This window comes from Panthera uncia, assembly GCF_023721935.1.
Source record: "Panthera uncia isolate 11264 chromosome C1 unlocalized genomic scaffold, Puncia_PCG_1.0 HiC_scaffold_4, whole genome shotgun sequence".
NCBI classification, from domain to species: domain Eukaryota; kingdom Metazoa; phylum Chordata; class Mammalia; order Carnivora; family Felidae; genus Panthera; species Panthera uncia.
In genome coordinates this window covers 88,113,556-88,134,907 of record NW_026057585.1, presented here as the reverse complement: position 1 = coordinate 88,134,907, position 21,352 = coordinate 88,113,556, and the positions used below count along the sequence as shown (strand labels likewise).

Genomic DNA, 21,352 nt, shown 5'->3' with positions numbered 1-21,352 from the left:
AGATATGCTGCCTTGGCTACCGGATTTGAAGCTTGGGCTGTCACCATCTTGCTAGTCCGGGTGCTGGGGTAGGACTGGGTCCCACTCAGCAGCCAGAGGTAAGATCAAGGCTGTTCAGCAGCCCCCTAGGAGGTGGGCCGTTGGATGTTTCCACCATACCAAGCCCAAGGCGTGGCCTTAGCCTGCTCGGATCGTGCTTATGGCTCCCGCCAAGTACTCAGGGAGAAAAAAACCAACCTGGGCTGTAGAGTCAGGCAGGCCTGGGTCCTGATCCCACCTGATCCCACCAGGGTCCTGATCCCACCAGCTGAGGTACCATGGGCAGGAGACTTGACCTGATTCTCGCTTTCCTCATCTGTGAAGTGGATGTGATGAACCCCACTCCATCTGATTGGGTAGCACCCAGCAGGTGCTGTTAAATCTATGCCGAATCAAGGGAAGAATGAATGTGCAGATGAACAGCCACCCTAGACAGGAGCCTTTCTCAGGTTCAAGGAAAGAGATATTATCTCCTGGACCTGATTTTTGTTGTTATGGGTTTTTTTTTCCCCAAAAATATATTTCACAAACTGCTACTTCCAAAACACATTAATAGCTGTTATGTGAAAAAGAGGCTCTAAAGCCAAATGAGACCTCAACCACCCGGTTAACCGGGTCTCTCCCCTGCAGGACATCTCAGAGCCTTGAACAAAGGAGTGTGCAGTATGAGTGTAGCAGGGGTCTAGACCTCTGTGTTTCTCTGACTTTCTTGGCCACAGAGCTCCTTTGCTTCGTAGAAAAGTGCCACCTTGGCACCAGTTCCCAACTATTCCTTCTTTTCTGTCCACCGCCCTGTTTGGTCCCATCAGAGAGAAACGAGGCCCATTTTCTGGACGTGTTTTATTTGTGGAAATTCTGTTGTGACAGTTATGATCAGGCCACCCAGAATTGCAGTTGGATTGTCAGGAGTTTACTGTATTGCTACAGTCAAAACAGCTCTCCCAATATCCACCGGAAATACTCTAGGAGTCTTGTCACGGGGAAGGTGTTCCTGCTAGAGACCCTGGAGAATGCAAGCACAGTAATAATTGACTGTTGTGGCGTTGTTGGCTGACTGGTTGGCAGGAGGCTCCGTGTGACATCGCAAGGGGGCAGGGGCTCTGAGGGAGAGCCAACTGTGACGCCCATCACAGAAGCTGTGCTGCCTTCCCCCGGCCGCTGCCGGAAGACATTACTCCAGGTCCCAACCCCCAAGGTCAGTGACTCAGACAGCCTCCTGAGGGTGCCAGGAAAGGTGAGAGGCTGCCCTTCTTTTTCTCCTTCCTTCCTTCCTCCAGTATATTGATAAATGCTTCTTCTGAGCCACACACTGTTCCAGGCACGAGGGATAAAGGGTTGAATAAGAGAGATGAGATCCCTGCCCTCAGATAGTGTTAGTGCTACAAAGTAAAGAAAGCTGGGGGGGGAAGGCAAGTGACAGGGGGCAGGGTGGGTGGACAGGGAGTGCTCTCCGAGGAGGGGCGGTTTAGCTGAGATGTGAGTGAGGAGGCCATGGAGATCTGGGGGACGAGGTGTCCAGGCAGAAACACTGTGGGGCCAACGCCCTGAGAGAAAAATGATGACCTTGGTGTGATTGGAAACAGAAAGGCGGCCAGTCTGGATGGCACTTGGGAGTAAAGGAGCAAGTTGCAGGTAGCTGGCAGGTGCCGGGCAGGTGGGCCCTGAGGCCACGTGGGGCATCCGTGCGTCATTCAGGGGGTGGTGGGAAGTCAGGTGCAGTGAAGACGTCACAGATGCAGCGGGATCTGCTACTGGGGCTTGGGGTGGGGTCTCACACTGCCAGTGCTCAGCGCCTTCTCCCCACTGCTCTAAGCTCCCGGCGTCTCCTTACTGGTGAAAGGGGAAAGGCCAAACACACTCGGGGATCTCCTTCCTGCCTCAGAGCTCAGGGCTGCGGAGGTCAAGCTGGGCAAGGTCCAACCCACTCCCTCTTGAAGTAGCCAGGGTCACAGGCCTCCTGTCTTCCTGCCCGTCAAAGGCTCCTGGTCCCAGAAGGCTCTGAGAGGCCACCTGACTCAACCCCCCTCGTGCCCTGAGAGGGAGACGGGGCACATGCGGAAAGCACTTCCTCAAGTCTCAACTGATGAAGGGACTGGACACTCCCCCAGGCATCGCTGGGGACAGCAGGGCCCCTGACCACCTGCTCCAGCCAAGCAGGCCCTGCCTGGCCAGGCTCCCCTCTTCCCCTCTCGGCCACAAGCCTCTTTTGTGCTTACTCCCTGGGGCTCCATCTCCTTGCAGGGGTCACAGGGCACCACTGACCCCAGCCCCCTGCCGGTGTGCCCTGCTGGTAATTGAAAATACCAGAATTCCCTGAAGACCAACTTACAGGGAAATCTGATACCCCAGGGTGGGCGGTGGACAGCAGGAGGGATGGGAGAACATCCAGCTGTTCCCTCTTCTCCTCCATTAATCCCCCTGGATTCCAGGAGAAAGGCCAGACCCGCTTGGCCCCCACTGGCCCGCCTTGATCATCTTCCCAGCAAATGCCGCCTCCTTGCCACGCCCAGGGTTACGGGACTTATGGGATCAGAGCCCGGGTTAGCTGCCTGTAACCCAAGCCTGCCGGCTAAGCCCCCCAAGCCCAGACCCCCATGGCTGTGTGGGACCCGCCCCCATAACAGCTGAGCTCCCGGAGCCGAGGAGGGCCGGGCGGTGGTGGGTAAGGTGAGTCAGCGGGAGCCGAGTGGAGTTAGCTTTGCAGCAACAGGATGGGAGCCGGCCCAGGATGTCCTCAGAGGCCCTCTGAAGTCCCCTGGTTTCTAGACCCCCCTGCTCAGCCTGCATCAGCTGCAGCCAATAGAAGGGAAGGGTGTGTTGGACTTGGGTGGGCCTGGGTTCAAATCCCAGCGTCACCGCCTGATAACCCTGTGACTTTGGGCAAGCAAGTTACTTCCTACCGCAATGCCTCCATTTCCTCTTCTATAAAATGGGTATAATAAGAATACCAGCCTCATGGGGTTAGTATGAGTGTTAAAGGAGTTCACTATGTAACGCATTTGGAAAAGCACCTGGCATAGAGTGAACAGGTGAGAGTCAGGTGTGGGCCTTCCTTACGTTTTTCCACTGGGCGTCATGGGGCATACAGGCATTGTCGAGATAACAAGCTCGTATGTCATTTGAGGAGCAGGTTGCCACTCCTTCTGCAGCCCTTCTGTGGCTCCCCAGTGCCTTCAGGACAAGGCAGGCTCCTGGGCAGCCTACAACGTCTTGTCCCCCTGCTTTAAGACCCTCCAGAGCTGCAGGCTCCAGAGGGAGTTAGCCTGGGCTGATGAGAAGGGCAGTCTCTGCAGATGCCAGGCCGTGAGAAGTAATTTGGTGGATGGAAGATGTACTCAACCGGGATTCAGATGGTCTGAGATCTTATGCCAGCCCCTACCTGCTGTGTGATCTTGGATAAATCACTTTCCTTCTCTGGTCCTACATCTACTACTCAGAGTGTGGTCCACAAACCAGCAGCATCAACTTCCCGAGGAGCTTGTTAGAACCGCGAATCCTCAGGCCCCACCATGTATCTTGGGGGGGGGGGGGGAGGTGCCCAGCAATGTGGGTTTTAACAAAGTCTGGTTATCTCCTTATCCCCTCTCAAGTTTGAAAAGTGCAATCATCTTTAGGGATAGGAGTTGAAATCACAGGGAAAGAGGGGAAGGGAACAGCCTTGCCCCTTCTCAGGCCTGCATCACCTTGGCCGAGTCCTGACACGGGGCTGGGACCCAGGATCTCCAGCCTGGAGCAGACACTCATTGTGTGAAACAAATATGCTTTCTCCCCTTAGGCTTGCGAGCACCTGGAAGGCAGGGACCCTGAGAGGTTCCTCTCTTGGGCCCCAGAACCCGGCGTCATGCTGGCATCATAGCAATTCTGTGAATTGACATCTTTTTTCCAGCTTTATTGAGATATTATTGACATATAACATGTGAAAGTTTAAGGTATATGATGTGATGTCTTGATACATGTATATATTGCAAAACGATTACCACAGTAAGGTTAGTTAGCACCTCCATCCGACCGCTCACGTAACTGCCATCTTCGGGTGTGTGGTTATAACATTTAAGATCTGCTCTCTTTACGACTTAACTGTTACGCACTACAGGATTGTTTATTATAATCACCAAGCTATCCGTGAGACTTCTTAGAGCTAGCAGTTTATACCCTTTGACCAGCATGTCCTGGCCCACAGCCCCTGGTACCGTCCTACCCAGTTGAGATGTTCGCTTGTTTGTTTCTATTTGTTTGTTTGTTAAGGAAGTTTTACGCCCGGTGTGGGGCTCAAACTCACAACCCCAAGATCAAGAGTCGCATGCTCCACTGACTGAGCCAGCCAAGTGCCCCTGGAAATGTTTTTAATGATATCTCCCTCCTGCTGGTGCCAGGCACCGTGGTCAACTCTGTACACGTATTTCTCCTTTTATGCTCATAGCATCATTGCCAGGTAAGGGTCCCCATGTGACAGGCATGGAAACTGAGGCTCAGAGAGGTTGAGAGAGCTTGCTGAAGGCCACAGCACGGGGGAGGGGAGGGATGAGGATTTGCCGGCAGTCTGATTCCACCCTCCGGCTCCCAACCACTAAGCCGGACCGCCTTCCCGGGGCTGGATTGGAACCTTCCCACCAGGGAAGATTCTACGGGTCTCCACGGAAAGCGCCAGGTGACTGAGTTCACGTAGCTGTGGCTTAATGGCAATACTGCTCACCCAGGCTTGTGGGTGCTGTGTGTGTCCGATGCTGCACAGATACGACGGACGTGCAATGACGGCACACTCTGTCAGTGGAAGCGGCTGCAGCAGGCGGGAGAGGAGGGTGGACAGCCTGGCCTCACAGGGGGGCCAGGGCCTCTGGCAGTCCAGAAGAACAGGGTGCTCAGCTCCACACAGAGGCAGCTCCGAAGGGAGAGACGGGGCTGGGCTGGACACGGGGTCAGAGAATGAGGGCACAGTTGCAGGGACTGCTCTGAGGGCCAGCAGGGAGCATAGCTGGGGGCAGGATAGCTCAGCTCCAGGCCCAACTGAGCTCGTCACTAGCTGTGTGACCTTGGGGAAGTCACCATGCTTCTCTAGCCTCAGTCTCCTCTTCTGCAGATTGTGGATCTTAACCCCCATCCCACATTGTTGTCGAGAGAACCGAATCAGGTGACATGGGGCAGCTGCTCAGTGCACAGGGGCAACACCCCAGTGACCCTGGTGAACGCTCACAGCCACGCTGAGCTTTGGACAGGATCTCAAACACCCGCTCCCCACGACAGCCCTCAGGGGGCACGTTGCCCTCAGGCCCATTTTACAGATAAGGAAACTGGGACACTGAGAGCTCTGACTGCCCCTCCTTTGTGCTCTGACAATTAACCTCATCAATTTCTGGTGAGCATTTGGCTGACGGCACAGTAGCAGATGCTGTACTAGTGAAGAGCCTGAGGTGCTGGGTTCAAGTCTAGCCTCCACGGCCTTGCTGCATGACCCTTGAGCAGACTATGCAACAACTCTGAGCCTCAGTTTCCCCCTCTGTAAACTGGGGATACTAATAGCCCCTAGCTAATGGGGCAGTTGTGAGAATTCTCTGCTTCACCTATGTTAATAGGCGTAAAGAGCCTGGAACAGTGCTGGGAACAGAGTAAGGGCTCAATAAGTGTTAGGTCAGTGGCTTTATCATTGCTATTATTATACACATCTGCACAGCCCTGCAAGTCCTTCAAGCGACTTCGTGGAGCAGGAGAAACATCACTTCCCATCCCCAGGCATCTGGTGAGAATGCGTTGCTTTGCGCGGCCACTTACTATCTGGATAGCCTCGGGCAAGACACTTTACTCTGGTTCTCAGGCTTCCCATCTGCAAAATGGGCCGAAGGAGGTCTGCTTCCTAGGCTGTTGTGAGGATTAAATGAGGTAATATGCACGTCCACATGGGCATAGCACAGGGCCCAGTGTGTAGTAGGGCCCCTTCGCTCACGTCGGGGTCTCCTGATTCTCTGGGAAGCAATAAGGAAGACAGAGTACCCTGTTTGACTGAGGGAGAAACTGCAGGGAGCAGGGGCCTGATCTTCCCAAGAGGCCTGCTGCCCCAGCAGGGCTAGGGCCAAGCTGAGAGCCAGACAGCACTCTTGTGGTGCAGAAAGAACAGAGGCTGGTCAGCGATGCCTGGACCAAGCTCCAAGTCAAAGGTCGCAGTGCTGCCACCCTGTCTCGGGTGTCTTGGGCCAGTTTCCCACAGGTACTTGGCGCTGGGGGGACGCCAGACCCGCTCAGACTCACGCTGGCCTCTGGGCTGACCCAACTCCAGGCCGAGGGCTGCCCAGGAAGAACAGGCAGGGAGCGTTCGAGCTGCAGGACCCCAGGGACCTTCCAGCCTGTTCATGGTCCAGAGGAAGAGGCCAGGTCCAGAGGTGGGAGACAGCTTGCCTAAGGTCACACAGTCAGCGAGCAGCAGGCCAGAGAGCAGAGCCTGGGTCTTCTAACCAGCACCCTGGGGAGGAAGGGACAGAAACAGAGCAGCGACCGGGTGAGCTTCGGGTCCCGATGAGCTCCTACTGGCTGCTACCCCACACTCAGATCGGGACAAAGCCGCTGAGAAGCAAGATTGGGGTGAGGGGGAAAAGGGTCCCTCCCACCCTTCAGACACCCTGGTGTGGGCCGAGACAGGGCATCTGCTGGTCACACAGTTGCCCAAGATGCTCCCTTCACCCTGGTGAGTCCTCAGCCCCTCCCGAGACCATGAAAACATTGAGCCCAGAAAGGCAGGGAGGCTCACTGCAGTGAGGAGTGACCGCCTAGGGAGGGACTGTGTCAGGAATCCACCCCTGCTCTGTCCAATCATGGGGCAAACACTGCTTTAGCAGACCTGGGTTCAAATCCCAGCTCCCCTACTGAGGGTGTGGGGGCGCTGGGATCTCAGGACCCCCTTGCCCCTCTGAACTTCGGTTTCTTCCCCTGTCAGTGGGGCTAATACTGCTCCCTCACCAACGGTCAGCTCAGGAAACACATGTGAAGGGCCCAGGGCTGTGGTTGACACATAGTAGGTTTGGTCCATTTGAAAAGGAGGCAAGAGACACGGCCCTGGGTGCCTCATGAGTCAGGAATCAGTAAAAGGGCTGTGTGTTGTGAACTCCCCATGTGATCTTGGGCAACTCACAACCCTTCTCCGGACCTCAGTTTCCACATCAGTAAGATGCAGGCATGGGGTTATTTCTCAGAAGCCTCCAGCACTAAACAAGCCGCCCCTGACTTCCTGTCTCCTTCGTTTAACCACCCTCCGTGATGGCTCTAGCAACACTAGGGGGAGGGAAGGAGGGATTGATCTTATTGAGGTTTACATACAGTTAACCATTTTATTTTATTTTTTAAGTTTGTTATCTTGAGAGAGAGAGAAAGTGCAAGCAGGGGAGGGGCATAGAGAGAGGGGGGGATAGAAAATCCCAAGCAGGCTCTGCGCTGTCCTCGCAGAGCCCGATGCGGGACTCGGACTCATGCCCCATGAGATCATGACCTGAACCAAAATCTACAGTTGGATGCTTCACCGACTGAACCCCCCAGGCCCGCCTGCAATTAACCATTTTAATGTGTACAATTCCGTGGCGTTTAGTACATTCACAGGCTTGTGTGACCACCGCCTCTGTCTAGGCCCAAAACATTCTCATCGCCCCAGAGGAAAACCTGTGCTCAACATTCTCTGTTTCTCCCCTACCCTCAGCCCTGGCAACCGCCAGCTGCTTGCTCTCTGGATTTACCTGTTCTGAATTATTTCACATAAATGGAATCATAAAATATGTGACCTCTGGGCCTGTCTTTCACTTTGCATGTTTTTGAAGTTCATCCACATTGTAGCACATGTCAGTACTTGCTTCATTTTTATGGCTAAATACTCTTCTATGGTATGTGTATACCATCATGTGTGTGTCCATTTATGTGTCGGTGGGCATTTGGGTTGTTCCCCTCTTTGGGCTGTTGTGAATAATACTCCTGTTATGTGTACTGACATGTGTAAGTATTCATTTGAGTACCTGATTTCAATTCAGTAAAATTAGGAGTGCAAATGCTGGGTAATTCTACATTTAACTATTTTTTTTAATATTTATTTATTTTTGAGACAGAGAGAGACAGAGCATGAACGGGGGAGGGTCAGAGAGAGAGGGAGACACAGAATCTGAAACAGGCTCCAGGCTCCGAGCTGTCAGCACACAGCCCGACGCGGGGCTCGAACTCACGAACCGTGAGATCATGACCTGAGCCAAAGTCAGACGCTTAACCGACTGAGCCACCCAGGCGCCCCTACATTTAACTATTTTTTAAAAAATTTTTAATGTTTATTTATTTTTGAGAGAGAGAGACAGAGTGCGAGTGGGGGAGGGTCAGAGAGAGAGGGAGACACAGAATCCGAAACAGGCTCCAGGCTCCGAGCTGTCAGCACAGAGCCCGACGCGGAGCTTGAACCCACGAACCACAAGATCATGACCTGAGCCAAAGTCGGATGCTTAACCGACTGAACCACCCAGGTGCCCCATTAACTTTTTTTTTAAGCTTATTTATTTATTTTGAGAGAGAGAGAGAGAGAGAGAGAGAGAGAGCGAGAGAGAGAGAGAGAGCGTCCACGAGCACGGGGGAGGGGCAGAGAGAGGGAGAGAGAGAATCCCAAGCAGGCTCCACGCTGTCAGCACAGAGCCCGATACAGGGCTCAGACCTACAAACCGTGAGGTCGTGGTCTGAGCTGAAAACAAGAGTCAGACGCTTAACCAACTGAGCCACCAGGCACCCCTACATTTAATATTTTAAGTAACTGCCAAACTGCTTTCCATAGTAGCTATGGATTTATTTTTATGGATTTATTTTTGGCAGTCATTTTTCTTCAATGCTGAGGGCACATAGTAGGCCCTCGGTGCACATTCGCTGGAGGAACAAATGAATCTCCCACCCTCTCTGCTCCCCTCTCCCAGAGCCCCATCACCATGTCTTGGGTCTGTAAGTTCCCTAGTCCAGTAGACTGTAAGTTCCAAGAGAGAATGAACACCTTTCATCCAAACACGTTGAGCCAGGCCAGAGAAGGGCCCAGTGCATCTGTCTCTCACTTGGTGCGGCTTGAGCTCCCCAGGGATGGCCAGAATTGTCAGTGTCTGAAATCTGAAGGTGCAGCACCCACAGCCCTGCACAAGTCCTGCTGGCCCCTGTCAGCCCCCTAGGCAGGCTGTGTGGCCTCAGCCAGATGCCTTCCCCTCTCTGATCCCACACTCTGTCTGGGCACCTCTAGAGTTGGGACAGAATCTGTATGTACCCTCTCACTGCTGCTCCTGACCCTTGGCCTCTGACCTGTCTTCCAGCTCCGTCGGCTGTGTCCATCATGCACCCGGTGAGCCGCACGGTGGACAGCATCACCCTGTCGTGGTCCCAGCCTGACCAGCCCAACGGCGTCATCCTGGACTATGAGCTGCAGTACTATGAGAAGGTACCTGTGCTCCTGGGCCCACTCCCCACCTCCACACCCCTGGGCCCGCGGTTCTACCCTCCTCCGAGACTGGACACCCTGGTACAGCAGAAAGAGCACTGGCCTCAGAGTCAAGCCGCCTGGCTCAATTCTGACTCCAGTCCTCCCCAGCTGGGAGACCTCAGGCAGGTGCCTTGACCTCTCCGAGCTGCGCTTTTCTGGTCTGGGGCATCAGGCCAGCAATCTCAGTAAAATGCAATGGTCGGGGCCCTTTCCTCACCAGGACCCCCTTCCTCTTGACTTCAGTGGGCCTGATGTTCTGAAAGAGCTGGTTTCCCAGAAAGCTTCCCCCATTCTGAAGCAGAGATTTGAAAGTGCTCCAGACAGCTCTGTACAGGGCAGGAGTAGAGCCTCCTCCCCATGTTGCTCTGATTCCAGCTAAAACACTTGTTTCCATTTGCCTGGGTGCCATTTGTAGCGGGAGAGAGCGGTTTCTCTTTGAGCTTTTAATTCAGACCTTTAATTCTCTCTCAGGGACCCCTAGGACCCAGGGACCAAGGGTTAGAAGCCACTGGTGTTGTAGAAGGAGCATTGGACTGGGAGTGAGAAGCCATAGGTTCGGGTCCCAGCTCCAACCATAACAGCTGTGTGACCTTGGGCAGCCATCGTTCTCTCTCTGAACCTCAGTTGCCTCCTGTGTCAGATGCAAACAAGATTGCCTCTCTTGTTGGCAAGACTGGGGGCTGCACAGGTCAAGGAGAAAAGGCAGGGACAGTACCCGGAATGGCTCCCGGCCCTAACAGTGTACTTTCCTTCCTCCCTTCTGCCCTGCCTTTTGCATGGTGGGCAAGAGCTACACAACATGAGGCCAGGAGAGGCCAGTACATTTGAACATGGGGCGTGCACAGTGTTGGGGCCAGGGGGTGGATGCAGCAGCTGGACATCAGAGGCTCAGAAAACTCTCTTTTTGACTGGAGACTTTTCTTACCTGCGGCCTAAAGCATCAAACAGCCACAGAGGCTGGAAGAGCCCCTGGGAAAGGTGTCATTTGGATCTCATTCAGACTAAAGTGTAAATGACTACAGAAAGTGCTTTAGTTGGGGGTTGGGAACTGGCAATGAATAGAAAGTCTCTCCGTAAGGGTTGAGAGGAAAAGAGGTGGAAACAGTACCAGCCACCGCTGCTGGAGCCCAGCCTTCGGAGGCCCGGCCCCGCCCTTCCACTCGGTTAACTGCCGGCTCAGCCAAACTCTGGTGAGCCTCAAGACGTTTTCAAACACCTATCCAGCCTCACCCAGCCGGTCTGTGATTGCTTGTTTCCTCGCTCATCCTTTGCTCTAGGCAGTGCATTCTGAGAAGCCAGGGACCACATCTGTCCCATTCACCATCTTCTCCCCGATACCCTGGGCCCAGCACCAAAGAGACACTTGGTAAATATTGGTTGAATGGATAAGTGAATGAATCCCCTCCCACGGCCTGTTCCTCCAGAGTGGGGACCTTGCCTTACCTCTGCCTCTTCCCCAGCCTGGCACACAGTAGGTGCTCACGAGGTGCTGCTGGATGGCCCAAGGTGAGGACAATGTGAGGGAAGCAGCCCCACCCCTCTCTGGGCCCTGGAGGGCCTTGAAGGAGCCAGGCATCCTGTAGCCTTAGCCAGACCAGCTGCTCCCAGGCCCAGGAAGCCCCAGCCCCTACAGAAGCCAGCATTTCCACCCCCTCTGGCGGGGACAGTTCAGCACCTCAGAATTCAAGAAAGAAAGGGGGAAAAAAAAACTAATTAAGAAGCTTTATGATTAAACGAAACTGAAAGTGTTTGTCCCCAAAGACTAGAGCGGAAATGAGGAATCCCGGCGCGGGTCCTGCCTACGACCCATTTCCTACCGAGGCGGGAGGGGCTGCGGAGGCTGATGGAGGTGTGAACCAGGAGGCGGCTCTGCCCTACTTTCTGCCGCTGCCCCGCCTCCCCAGGCCCCTGCCGAGGTGGCAGGCCCAGCAGGCCCTGCAGCGGCCGCGGCCACCACCTGTTCGCGTTTCATGAGCACAGAGCACGTGCCAAGCACGCCACCTCCGTCGTCTCGTTCCTCCTTGCAGCAAAGCCATTCACCCCCCTGGATGGGAGTGGAAACTGAGGCACGGAGAAGGTGTGTGACCTGTTCGAGACCACCCAGCTGCTAAGTGGCAGAGAAAACAGGATTTGGACCTGCGTTCTCACTCTTTGCCTGGCTCTCCTGCTTCCTCCCTCCCCTTTCACCCTCCCAGGGGTGCTTCTGGGATGACTGTTAAAGGGCGGACAGGGCCAGGCTCTGAGGGGGGATCTTAGATACAAATGGCGAGAGAGGGACAAGCCTCAGGTACAGCTGTGATAAGACATGGCGCTACCCTGCCAGCCCCTCCTGCTGGGCCTGGGGTGCAGTGAGGGGCAGCCTGGAATCTGCCAGTGGGAGAGATGGACCCTGGTTCATTCAATATTCACTGTCACCAACTTTGGGCTGGGCCCTGGGCTGGGTGCTGGGAGTACTGAGATTAGCCAGACATGCCCAGAGGCCTCAGAGCCTTCACCGTCCAGGGGAAAAGACACCTCCAGACACAAATAGCCATGAGATGGGCGTGACACAGTCACAGAAGGGCAGGCAAAGATCTGTCAAGGCACCAAGGAGGGACCCATGGTCTGAGTATAAGTGAGGGGAAGTCTTCATTCCAGTGACATTTGAGCTGAACCTCAAAAGTTGCTAGGAGTTCACCAGACAGACAAGTGATGAGAGCAAAGTCATTCCAGACAGCAGAAACAAGACACGCAAAGGCCCTGGGGCAGGAGAAGGCAAGTGTGGAGGAGCAATATGAACAAGGGAGAGATTAGCGGGGAAAGACTTGGAGAGGGAGGTAGGGCTGGGTTGTGGTGGCCCTTCCATGCCTTTGGAGTCTGGATTCAATTTAAAGTACTCTGGGAAGCCGGTGGAAGGTTCTGGAATGATGTGTTCTGACTCAGATTACGTGTAAGATCCCTGTATCTTGCTATGTGGGAAACAGACTATAGGGGGTCCTGGAGACACAGACCCTTTTGAGGGCTCTCGTGGGACACAGAGTGAGAAATGATAGTGGCATGATGGAGTAAGGGCTGGCAGCACAGGTGGTGAGAGTCCTACAGATTCAGACAACCTTTTGAAACTCAGGGGACCAGGGAAGTGCGAAGGACAACTCCCAGTGGATGGTGGTGCCTTTTCCTGGGGCCAGTGTGGGTTCGCGATTCGCAGGTGTAGGTATGGTGCTCGCCAGGAGTGGAAAGGTATAACCAAGAACAGACAGGAGAGTGTGTAGAGGAAAAAGAAACGGACGGATAGAATCAGGAGAGTGTGGCGGAATTAAGGGGAGAAGGAAAAAGGAGTTGATGAAAATGTCAGAGGAGATGCCAGCACAGGGGTAGGAGCAGTCTCGGTCCCCAACCTCTCGGGCTTCCTAGGTCAACCTGGCTGTCCCATCAGGGAGGGACCTCCAGGATGCAAGATGGCTTCTGACAAGTCCACAGCCGGCTCTTACCTAACACTTGGGAATCCTCCTGATGCCTGCAATTGATTTCTTTAATGAATGCTCCAAATCTTCCCAGGTAGGGAAGTTAGGCACTGAGCAGTCCCGTGTGGGCCCCACCGCCACTATCTTTTCCACTCCTCCTTTCCTTCTTTAGAAAGGGCTCTTTTTAAGAGACTGTTAAAAACTGAGAACAAACTGAGGGTTGATGGGGGGTGGGAGGGAGGGGAGGGTGGGCGATGGGTATTGAGGAGGGTACCTTTTGGGATGAGCACTGGGTGTTGTATGGAAACCAATTTGACAATAAATTTCATATATTAAAAAAAATAAAAAATAAAAAATAAAATAAAAAAATAAATATAAAAAAAAAAAGAAAGGGCTCTTTTTGGAGCGGGCTCTCCATTTGGCCTTTCCCCAGCTCCACTGGGATTTCCCAGCCTGCCCGGAGCCCGGAGCTAAAAAACCACTTTGCTGGAAGGCTCCTGGATGCCGCTGACAAATGGTGTTGGCCAGACCAGGGCCGGCTGTTTCCATCGGTTCCAGCGTCCTGGGGGAGGTGGCCTCCTTTGGCAGCTGCACCAAAGCACACAGGTTCGTGCTCCCTTTGGCTCCCCCAGAGCTCCGGGAGAAGATTCATTTGTGAGGCCACCTATGGCGGACAGGTCCCTATAGGCCTCATCGATTGGTGTTTGTTCAACAGAAATTTCTAGCTGGCAGAGCAAAGGGGAAGAGAAGGTGGGGGAGGCGGGGATGAACAGTGAAAGTCCAGGCTGCATAGGTCTCTGCCCAGTGTACGTGGAGTGGTACCTACATGGAGAGATCTATTCATTCACTCATTTATTCTTGCATTCATTCATCCATTTAATGACCATTGAGGAAGGCTTCTCTGTCATGGCATCGATAACTATGATGGCCAATGTTTGTGAAGTCCTTATGTGTACCAGAAACGATACTAAAAGCTTTGCCCGTTTTCTTTTTCCTGTTGAATCTCCATACCCACTCTGTGTGGCCTATAGTATTTTATCCCATTTTAAAGATGAGAAGACCGAGTCTCATAGGGCTTAAGAAATGCTCCCAGTGCCTCATTGGCCCATAGTCTTGGGGTAAGGATTTTTGAGCTGAGGACCGGTAGATTTCATACTAGATGTCTTCTCCTAACCTGTCAGTGCTTAGTCCTTATTCAGGTAAAGGTGTTCCAGCCACGAGGGAGGAGGTAGGGGGCTCTAGAGCAGCTCCTTTGTGCCAGACACTGCCTGATCACATTTCATCTTTACAACAGCCCTGGGAGGTTGGCATTTAGTGTTCCTTTCCTGAAGTAGAAAACAGGGGCTCAGGGGAGGGAAGAGTCTTTCCCAAGGTCACAATGCAAGCTAGTGGAAGAATCTGCCTTTGAAATGACTTCCCAATCCCCCGCTCTGTCCTGTTCCCGCTTTAGAGAAGGGATCTGCTAGTTTCTTTCCTCAATCTGAGGCACCTGTGCCACTGGCAGTTACCTCGCATCGCCATCCTACAATCTGGAACTTAAAACTTCCATCCTCTCTGAGTGGACACCCACCCACTCAGGCTGCAGAATCCGAGCAGATTCCGTGTTGGCTGGTGGCACCTAGTGGGCAATCTTGGTACTGCAAGCTGGGTTCGTAGGTGTTGAATGGTCTCTCCTGTTTTTCATTTGTCGCTGGCGGTAGTTAGTGAGCACCTACTGTGTGCTGGGCCTGGGGGTCCCGGAGATGGATGGGACAAGGTGTCTGCCCTCAGGAAACCCACAGTCCTTAGAGAAGACACGTGCATATCGGAACAACAGGTGGGAGAGGAGAAAACGGACCTGCAAATCTTTTCTGGGACATCTGGGAAGTCTCTGCAGCAAATGTGGTACTTGCACTGAGTCTTGATGAATAGGGAACTGCCAGGCAGATGGAGAATGGATATTTCAGATAGAAGAAACAGCACTTGCAAAGTATCAGAGTGTCCAGGGAAGGTAGGGTTGCCAAATAAAATATAGGACACCAATTACATTTAAATTGTTTTAAATAATTTTTTAGTATAAGTATGTTTTAAATATTGCATGGGGGAAACTTTTACAAAAAAAAACACCCTATTCATTGTTTATCTGAAATTCAGATTTAACTGAGCATCTTGTATTTTTATTTGCTAAATCTGGCAGTCCTACCAAGAAAGGGAAGGGAAGCATTTGGGGGAGGGGGTGGCAGGCAAGACTGGCAAAGAGCAAGTCATGAAGGGTCTGGAAAGCCAAGCCAAGGAGTACAGCCTTTACCCTGGGGCCAGGTCTCTTTGTGCAGGCCTCTGTGCTCAGTACAGGGAAACAAAACACAGCCACTTCCTTCAAGAGTTTACAGTCAAGGCTGTGAGATCAGCCTGGGCCCAGGATAAGGGGGTGGAACAGAAACCCCTCCTGGGGCATCCACAGCAAGTGCTCCAGGGCTCAGAGGAGGGGAGGCACATCTGGCTGAGAGGTCAAACAGGCTTCCTGGAGGAGGGGGCAGAGGAGCGGACTCAGGAAAAGAGGCTTCCTAGGTGCTGCTGCCCCCTGGGAAGGGTGAGGGGGTTGGGAGGAGGCACTTGCAGATCAGCCCTTGTCCAGCCCCACATCCCATTTCTCACCTCCTTGCCTTTGCACCTGGTGCTCCTGGCCAAGAATGCCCTCCCCCTTTTTGACGTGGGTGACTTGTTTGTTCTTTAAAATTCCATTACGTAAGCCCCACTCTGCAGATAGCTTTCCTGGACTTCACCTGATGTCCCCCACCCAGGTGAGGTCCCATGCTCATTGTGCTTACACTACCAATATCCACATTTTATACATATGGATTCATTTTATTCTCTAAACAATCCTCTGAGGTAGCTGCCATTATTATTATCCCCATTTTACAGATGAAGAAAAGGAGGCAAGAGAGGTTAACAAACTTGCCCAAGGTCACAAAGATAATAAGTAATAGAGTCAGGACTTGAACCCAGGAAGTCTGGCTCCAGTTTGTGATTTTTTTTTAACATTTGTTTTAAGTTTATTTATTCTGAGAGAAGGAAAGAGAGCATGAGCCAGGGAGGGGCAGCGAGAGAGGGAGAGAGAGAACCCCAAGCAGGCTCCACACTGTCAGCACAGAGCCCAATGCGGGGCTCAGTCTCACCACCCATGAGATCATGACCTGAGCTGAAAGCGAGAGTTGGATGTTCAACTGAATGAGCCCCCCAGGCGCCCCCCAGTTTGTGATCTTAACTTCCATGCTATGATTCCTGTAATAACATTGCGCCCACTGAATTTAATTGTTTTGAGAGAGTTTTTGCAAGGGCTCTGTGCATTGCACGTGTGTATGATTGGCACGTACAATCAGGTGGGCATTTTTCTGCACAAAGGCTCCTACCTTCCATCAACTTCTCAGAGGGGTTCATGGTCCTCAAGGTTGAAGTCTCCACACTGTTTTCCTGAACTGAGCTCTGTGAACCCAGTGCCTGTGCCTCAGTCCCTTGGAGTCCCCAGGGCCAAGTGCAAAGAGGGCGTTTGGGGAAAGTTTGAAGGGTAGCTGACAGATGCCCGAATGAGCATCATCTAGATTGGCAGACAGCTGCATCCAACTCAACCACATCCCCATTCCCACAGCAGCTAATCTGTGTCTTGTCCTGTGCTCCTTGGGTCACCCTGGGCAGTGTTCAGGTCAGAACTGGCATTCTGCGGGGTGCCTGGGGGGCTCAGTCGGTTAAGTGTCCGACTTCGGCTCAGGTCATGATCTCACAGTTCGTGGGTTCCAGCCCCGCGTCTGGCTCTGTGCTGACAGCTCAGAGCCTGGAGCCTGCTTCCGATTCTGTGTCTCCCTGTCTCTCTGCCCTTCCCTCCCTCACACTCTGTCTGTCTGTCTCTCTCTCAAAGAATAAATAAACATTTAAAAAAGGGGGGGCACCTGGGTGGCTCAGTTGGTTAAGTGGCCGACTTGAACTCAGGTCATGATCTCACTGTTTGTGGGTTCGAGCCTCGCGTTGGGCTCTGTGCTGACAGCTTGGAGCCTGCTTTGGATTCTGTGTCTCCCTCTCTCTCTGTTCCTTACCTGCTTGCAGTCTGTCTCTCTCTCAAAAATAAATAAAGATTTTTTTATAAATAAATAAACAAACAAACTTAAAAAACAAGAATTGGTATTCTGCATCTCTCAAAGGAAAGAACATTAGGTCCTGGGTACTCAAAGCCTTGGACATTAGAGGTAGCTCCGTGTACTCCATTGTTTTCTTTTTTTTTTTTTTTTAAGCTTATTTATTTATTTTGAGGAGGGATGTAGGGGCAGAGAAAGAGAGGGAGAGAGAGAATCCTAAGTAGGTTCCACACTATCAATGCAGAGCCTGACACAGGGCTCAAGCTTACAAACTGTGAGATCATGACCTAAGCCAAAATCAAGACTCAGATGCTTAACTGACTGAGCCACACAGGCACCCCTACGAACCTGCTTTTGAGTCCCAAAGCAGCCACCAACTAATATGTGACTTTGAGCATCATTTTCCCTGTCTGGGCCTTAAATCTTGCCTCACTCGAGTGTGCTGTGGCGGAACAGGGGTCCTTGCACTTAACCTATCAAGGCATGGGGCAGGGAAGTAGCTGCAGAAGTGGGTAAGGGAGGCCCTCTTCCTGCTGTCTCCCAAGAACTCACAACCTAGACCTCAGAGTCTGCACATAGTGACCCCTCGGCATCTGTGTATCAGTCAGCTATCACTGAGGATAATGCTGCAAAATACACAATCCCCTAAATACGATGGCTTCCAAGTGGCTATTTTTCTTGGTCATTGGTTGGAGTCTGCAAGTCAACTGAGGTGGCCCTGTTTCAGCATAGGAATAAGGTCAAGATCTTCCCTACATGTTTCTCATTCTGGAACCAGCCGCTACCCAGGTTAAGTCCCATCATGGCAGAAGGCAGGAGCACAAGAGGCCAAGCCAACTCAACAAGCACATATAAAACCTCTGCTTGCATCATGTCCTCTAGAATGTTCCATGGGCCAAAACAAGACCATAGACAAATTTGGCATCCGCAAGGAAGAGAAATACACTCTGCCTTCTTTTGTGGGAGGTGTTGGGAAGTCACATGCAAAAAGCGTGGGTGTGCAATTTAGTCACAGGGAGAGAATGAAGAATTGGAAACCACAGATGTTTATCCAGTGACCAACCCCCCCACCACAAGTGGCAGGAGTGGGCACTGGGCTCTGGGCCCACCGTGGGCAACAACCTTGCTAATGGTCTTCTCTGTTCCTCGGCAGGAGCTCAGTGAGTACAACGCCACAGCCATAAAAAGCCCCACCAACACGGTCACTGTGCAGGGCCTCAAAGCCGGCGCCATCTATGTCTTCCAGGTGCGGGCACGCACTGTGGCAGGCTACGGGCGCTACAGTGGCAAGATGTACTTCCAGACCATGACAGAAGGTAAGCAGCATCCAGAGGGCAAGAGGCGGGCACTGACTCCACAAACAGAATACATTTAAAGGCAACTGCTCCTTCAAAGTGCCTTCGCACAAATTAGAAAAGGCACCCCCTCTTCTAGATGTCAACCTTTCCTGCCGGTTGGGAACCAATCATACAGAGGTGCTATTTTCTGTGATTTGGAAAGCATATGGGCTCCTCCATTGCTATCGTGTCAGCCACTCCCTTTCACAGGACTCTCAGGAGCTCAGCCCTAACTTGCAGACACACTCTGAGCAAGTCACTTCCCTCTTCTGGTCCAAATTTTTCTCATCCACAAAATGAAAGCATCATATTCGGTCTTTGAGAGCACATCTATTTCATCCGTACACTCCTCCCATGACTTGCAGTTGGATTGAGAAGAATTCTAAAGTTCAGCAGCAAGAAGTGCTGGGATGGATTAGTGATGTCTGCCCTGGACAAGAAAATGGAAGGTTGCAGCCCATGTGCTGTGTGTGTCTCCCATTGCGGGACCACATGGTCTCTAAGTACCCTTCCTATTCTAATAGTCTTTGAGGAACAGCAGAGTTAAGAGTATGGGCTCTGATGCCAGCCAGACAGAGAAATTACAGTGCTGATTCAGCCCTAACTGTGTGGCCCTGAGCAACTCACCTTACCTCTCTGAGTCTCCGTTTTCTCATCTATAAATGGGGATGATAACAGCTATCTCATTGTCAACATCATCATCATTATCAAATTAGTGTAAAGATGGGGGATAAATATCTGGAACCTGGCACAGGGTTGGCCGTAGCTCTCACACGTAGTTAGCGCTCGCCAAATCATAGTTAATGTCATAGTTGTCACTGCTGTGAGTCTGTTGTCACTGCTGTGATTTCACCAACCAATGAAGCCCCAAGGCAGCTTTCCTTATAACCAGACTCCAGCATCCCTTCTTAGCATCAGCTTCAATCACTGGCCATGGGCCTTGGCCTTTGCCTAGCTGAATGTCTCAGAGGCTTAGACCCATGAATTCTTGTTTTATCACAAAAATTCTCCCTAATGGCTTTACCATCTCTTCCAGGACGCTAATGGTACCTCCTCTATAAAGCCCCACTTCCTCGTGGCCAGCATTTTCACCTTTGTAGACCTCTTGTGTGTCGGATGAGGGTCATTGACCTGGAGCCTTGGGGGACTGTCCCGAGATGCTTTCCTTACTAACTCAACAAATATGTGCTGGTGCTAAGGACCCAGGACTTATCTGGTCCCTGACTTTAATGAGCTCCTGTCTGGTCATGGAAGTAAATGAGAAGTAATAATAATAGAATTAAAAACAATGATGGTGTTGATGGCATTGAAAATGTACTGAGTGGTTTCCAAAAGCCAGACCAATGCTGAGGGCATTTTATGCATTATCTCATATAAGCCCGTGGCCTTGGGTCAAAGAGACCTCGGTTCAAATGCTGGCTTTGGCCACTTTGTGTAAAGTAGGATTTCCCACTTTACAGATGAGGAAACTAAGCCACAGAGAGGTAAATCACTTTACCAGAAGTCACAGATAGTAAGTGGTACTGCCACTTAAGCCAGGGAGTCTGGCCTCAGAGTCCGTGCTTATAACTGCCTCTCTGTAGTTATAAGTCAGCTTCTTATCATTGTTGATTTTCATATCAACATTGAGGTATAATGCCCATTTTATAGATGAGAAACTGAGGGTTGGAGCAGTCCACGGACTCGTCCAAGTTTACTTCTGAGCGAGTACGGGCCAGTTCTCCATCTGGGCATGTGACAGGTGCTCTATCAGGAGCAGGAAGAGAGTCTGGGGATCCTAGGAGACCCAGCCAGGTGGGGAACATTAGGATTCCCAGAGCCAGGCTGACAACAACGTGCTTTCTCCCCCAGCCGAGTACCAGACAAGCATCCAGGAGAAGCTGCCACTCATCATCGGCTCCTCGGCGGCCGGCCTGGTCTTCCTCATTGCTGTGGTCGTCATTGCCATTGTGTGTAACAGGTGGGTGGGTGTCTCCAGCCCCTTTCAGGGCTGGCTGAGCATCTATTCAACCATTCCTGAATAGCGTCTGTGAGCCAAGGAGATATTCCCATCATCCCCAGGGCCAGGGAGAGGCTCGCACAGGCCTGGATACCCTCCCTCCTACCTAAATGGCTGCCATTGGCTACATCCCTCTGGGCTCAGAACATGACTACATGTTGAGGCCCCTACATGACTAGGGCCACAAGTGGGGTGTCAGAGGGGAGGTTGAGGAGCTCAGATAAGGCCCACTGGCTTTGGTGGCAGGAAAGACAGAAAGGATGTAGATGGGAGGAGGTGGGGGAAGGGGAAGGGACATCCCAGGTGGCCGGCACAACATGTGCCCAGGCAGGAGGTGGGACTTGTTCCTGACTTCTGCAGGGCACCATGCAAACACCCTCTCTTCCTCCTTAGGTCCCCACTTTAGAACAGACTGGGCTGTAAGGTCAGATGGACAGAAGCCCCTGGGATGTCTGGGGCCACGGGTGATAACTTTGAAAGGGGCTTGGCTGGAGAGGGGATGGGGAAATGGTGAGCCTGGATTTGAGGTGGGAGAGGTGGGAAGGGATGAGGGCGGCCAGGAGGGGTGAGGCTGCTAGGCCAGGGGCAGGCAGGGAGCCCCCTGGCAGGGGTGTGGTTTTGAGGGCCTGCCCTCCCTCTTCCTATCACCTACTGTGGCTCCCAGCTCCCCGGGGGCTTCCAGGTGGCTCCAGCCCTTTGCTCTTGTTCCAGAAGACGGGGGTTTGAGCGTGCTGACTCGGAGTACACGGACAAGCTGCAGCACTATACCAGTGGCCACAGTACGTACACCCCAGCTGGGCCGGCGCCCTTGGGCCCCTCACTCTTAGCTCCCAGCAGCCTCCCAGCCTCCTTCCACTGCCTCCCACCATGCCGCAGCCAGACTGAACGTTAGGCTGTTCCCCGAATGGGCCAAGCTCACTCTTCCCTCTTAGCCTCTGCACATGCTGCCCCCTCTGCCTGGGGCA

At 52.5% G+C, this 21,352-nt stretch overlaps 1 protein-coding gene across 1 annotated transcript in view; it reads left to right on the top strand.

Moving 5' to 3' along the window:
• EPHB2 (EPH receptor B2) overlaps nucleotides 1–21,352 on the top strand; it is a 126,240-nt gene that overhangs the window by 89,500 nt on the left and 15,388 nt on the right. Inside the window, 4 exon segments of the mRNA XM_049617853.1 lie at nucleotides 9,336–9,460; nucleotides 18,205–18,367; nucleotides 20,240–20,348; nucleotides 21,102–21,166. Coding sequence (XP_049473810.1) covers nucleotides 9,336–9,460; nucleotides 18,205–18,367; nucleotides 20,240–20,348; nucleotides 21,102–21,166 — 462 coding nt within the window.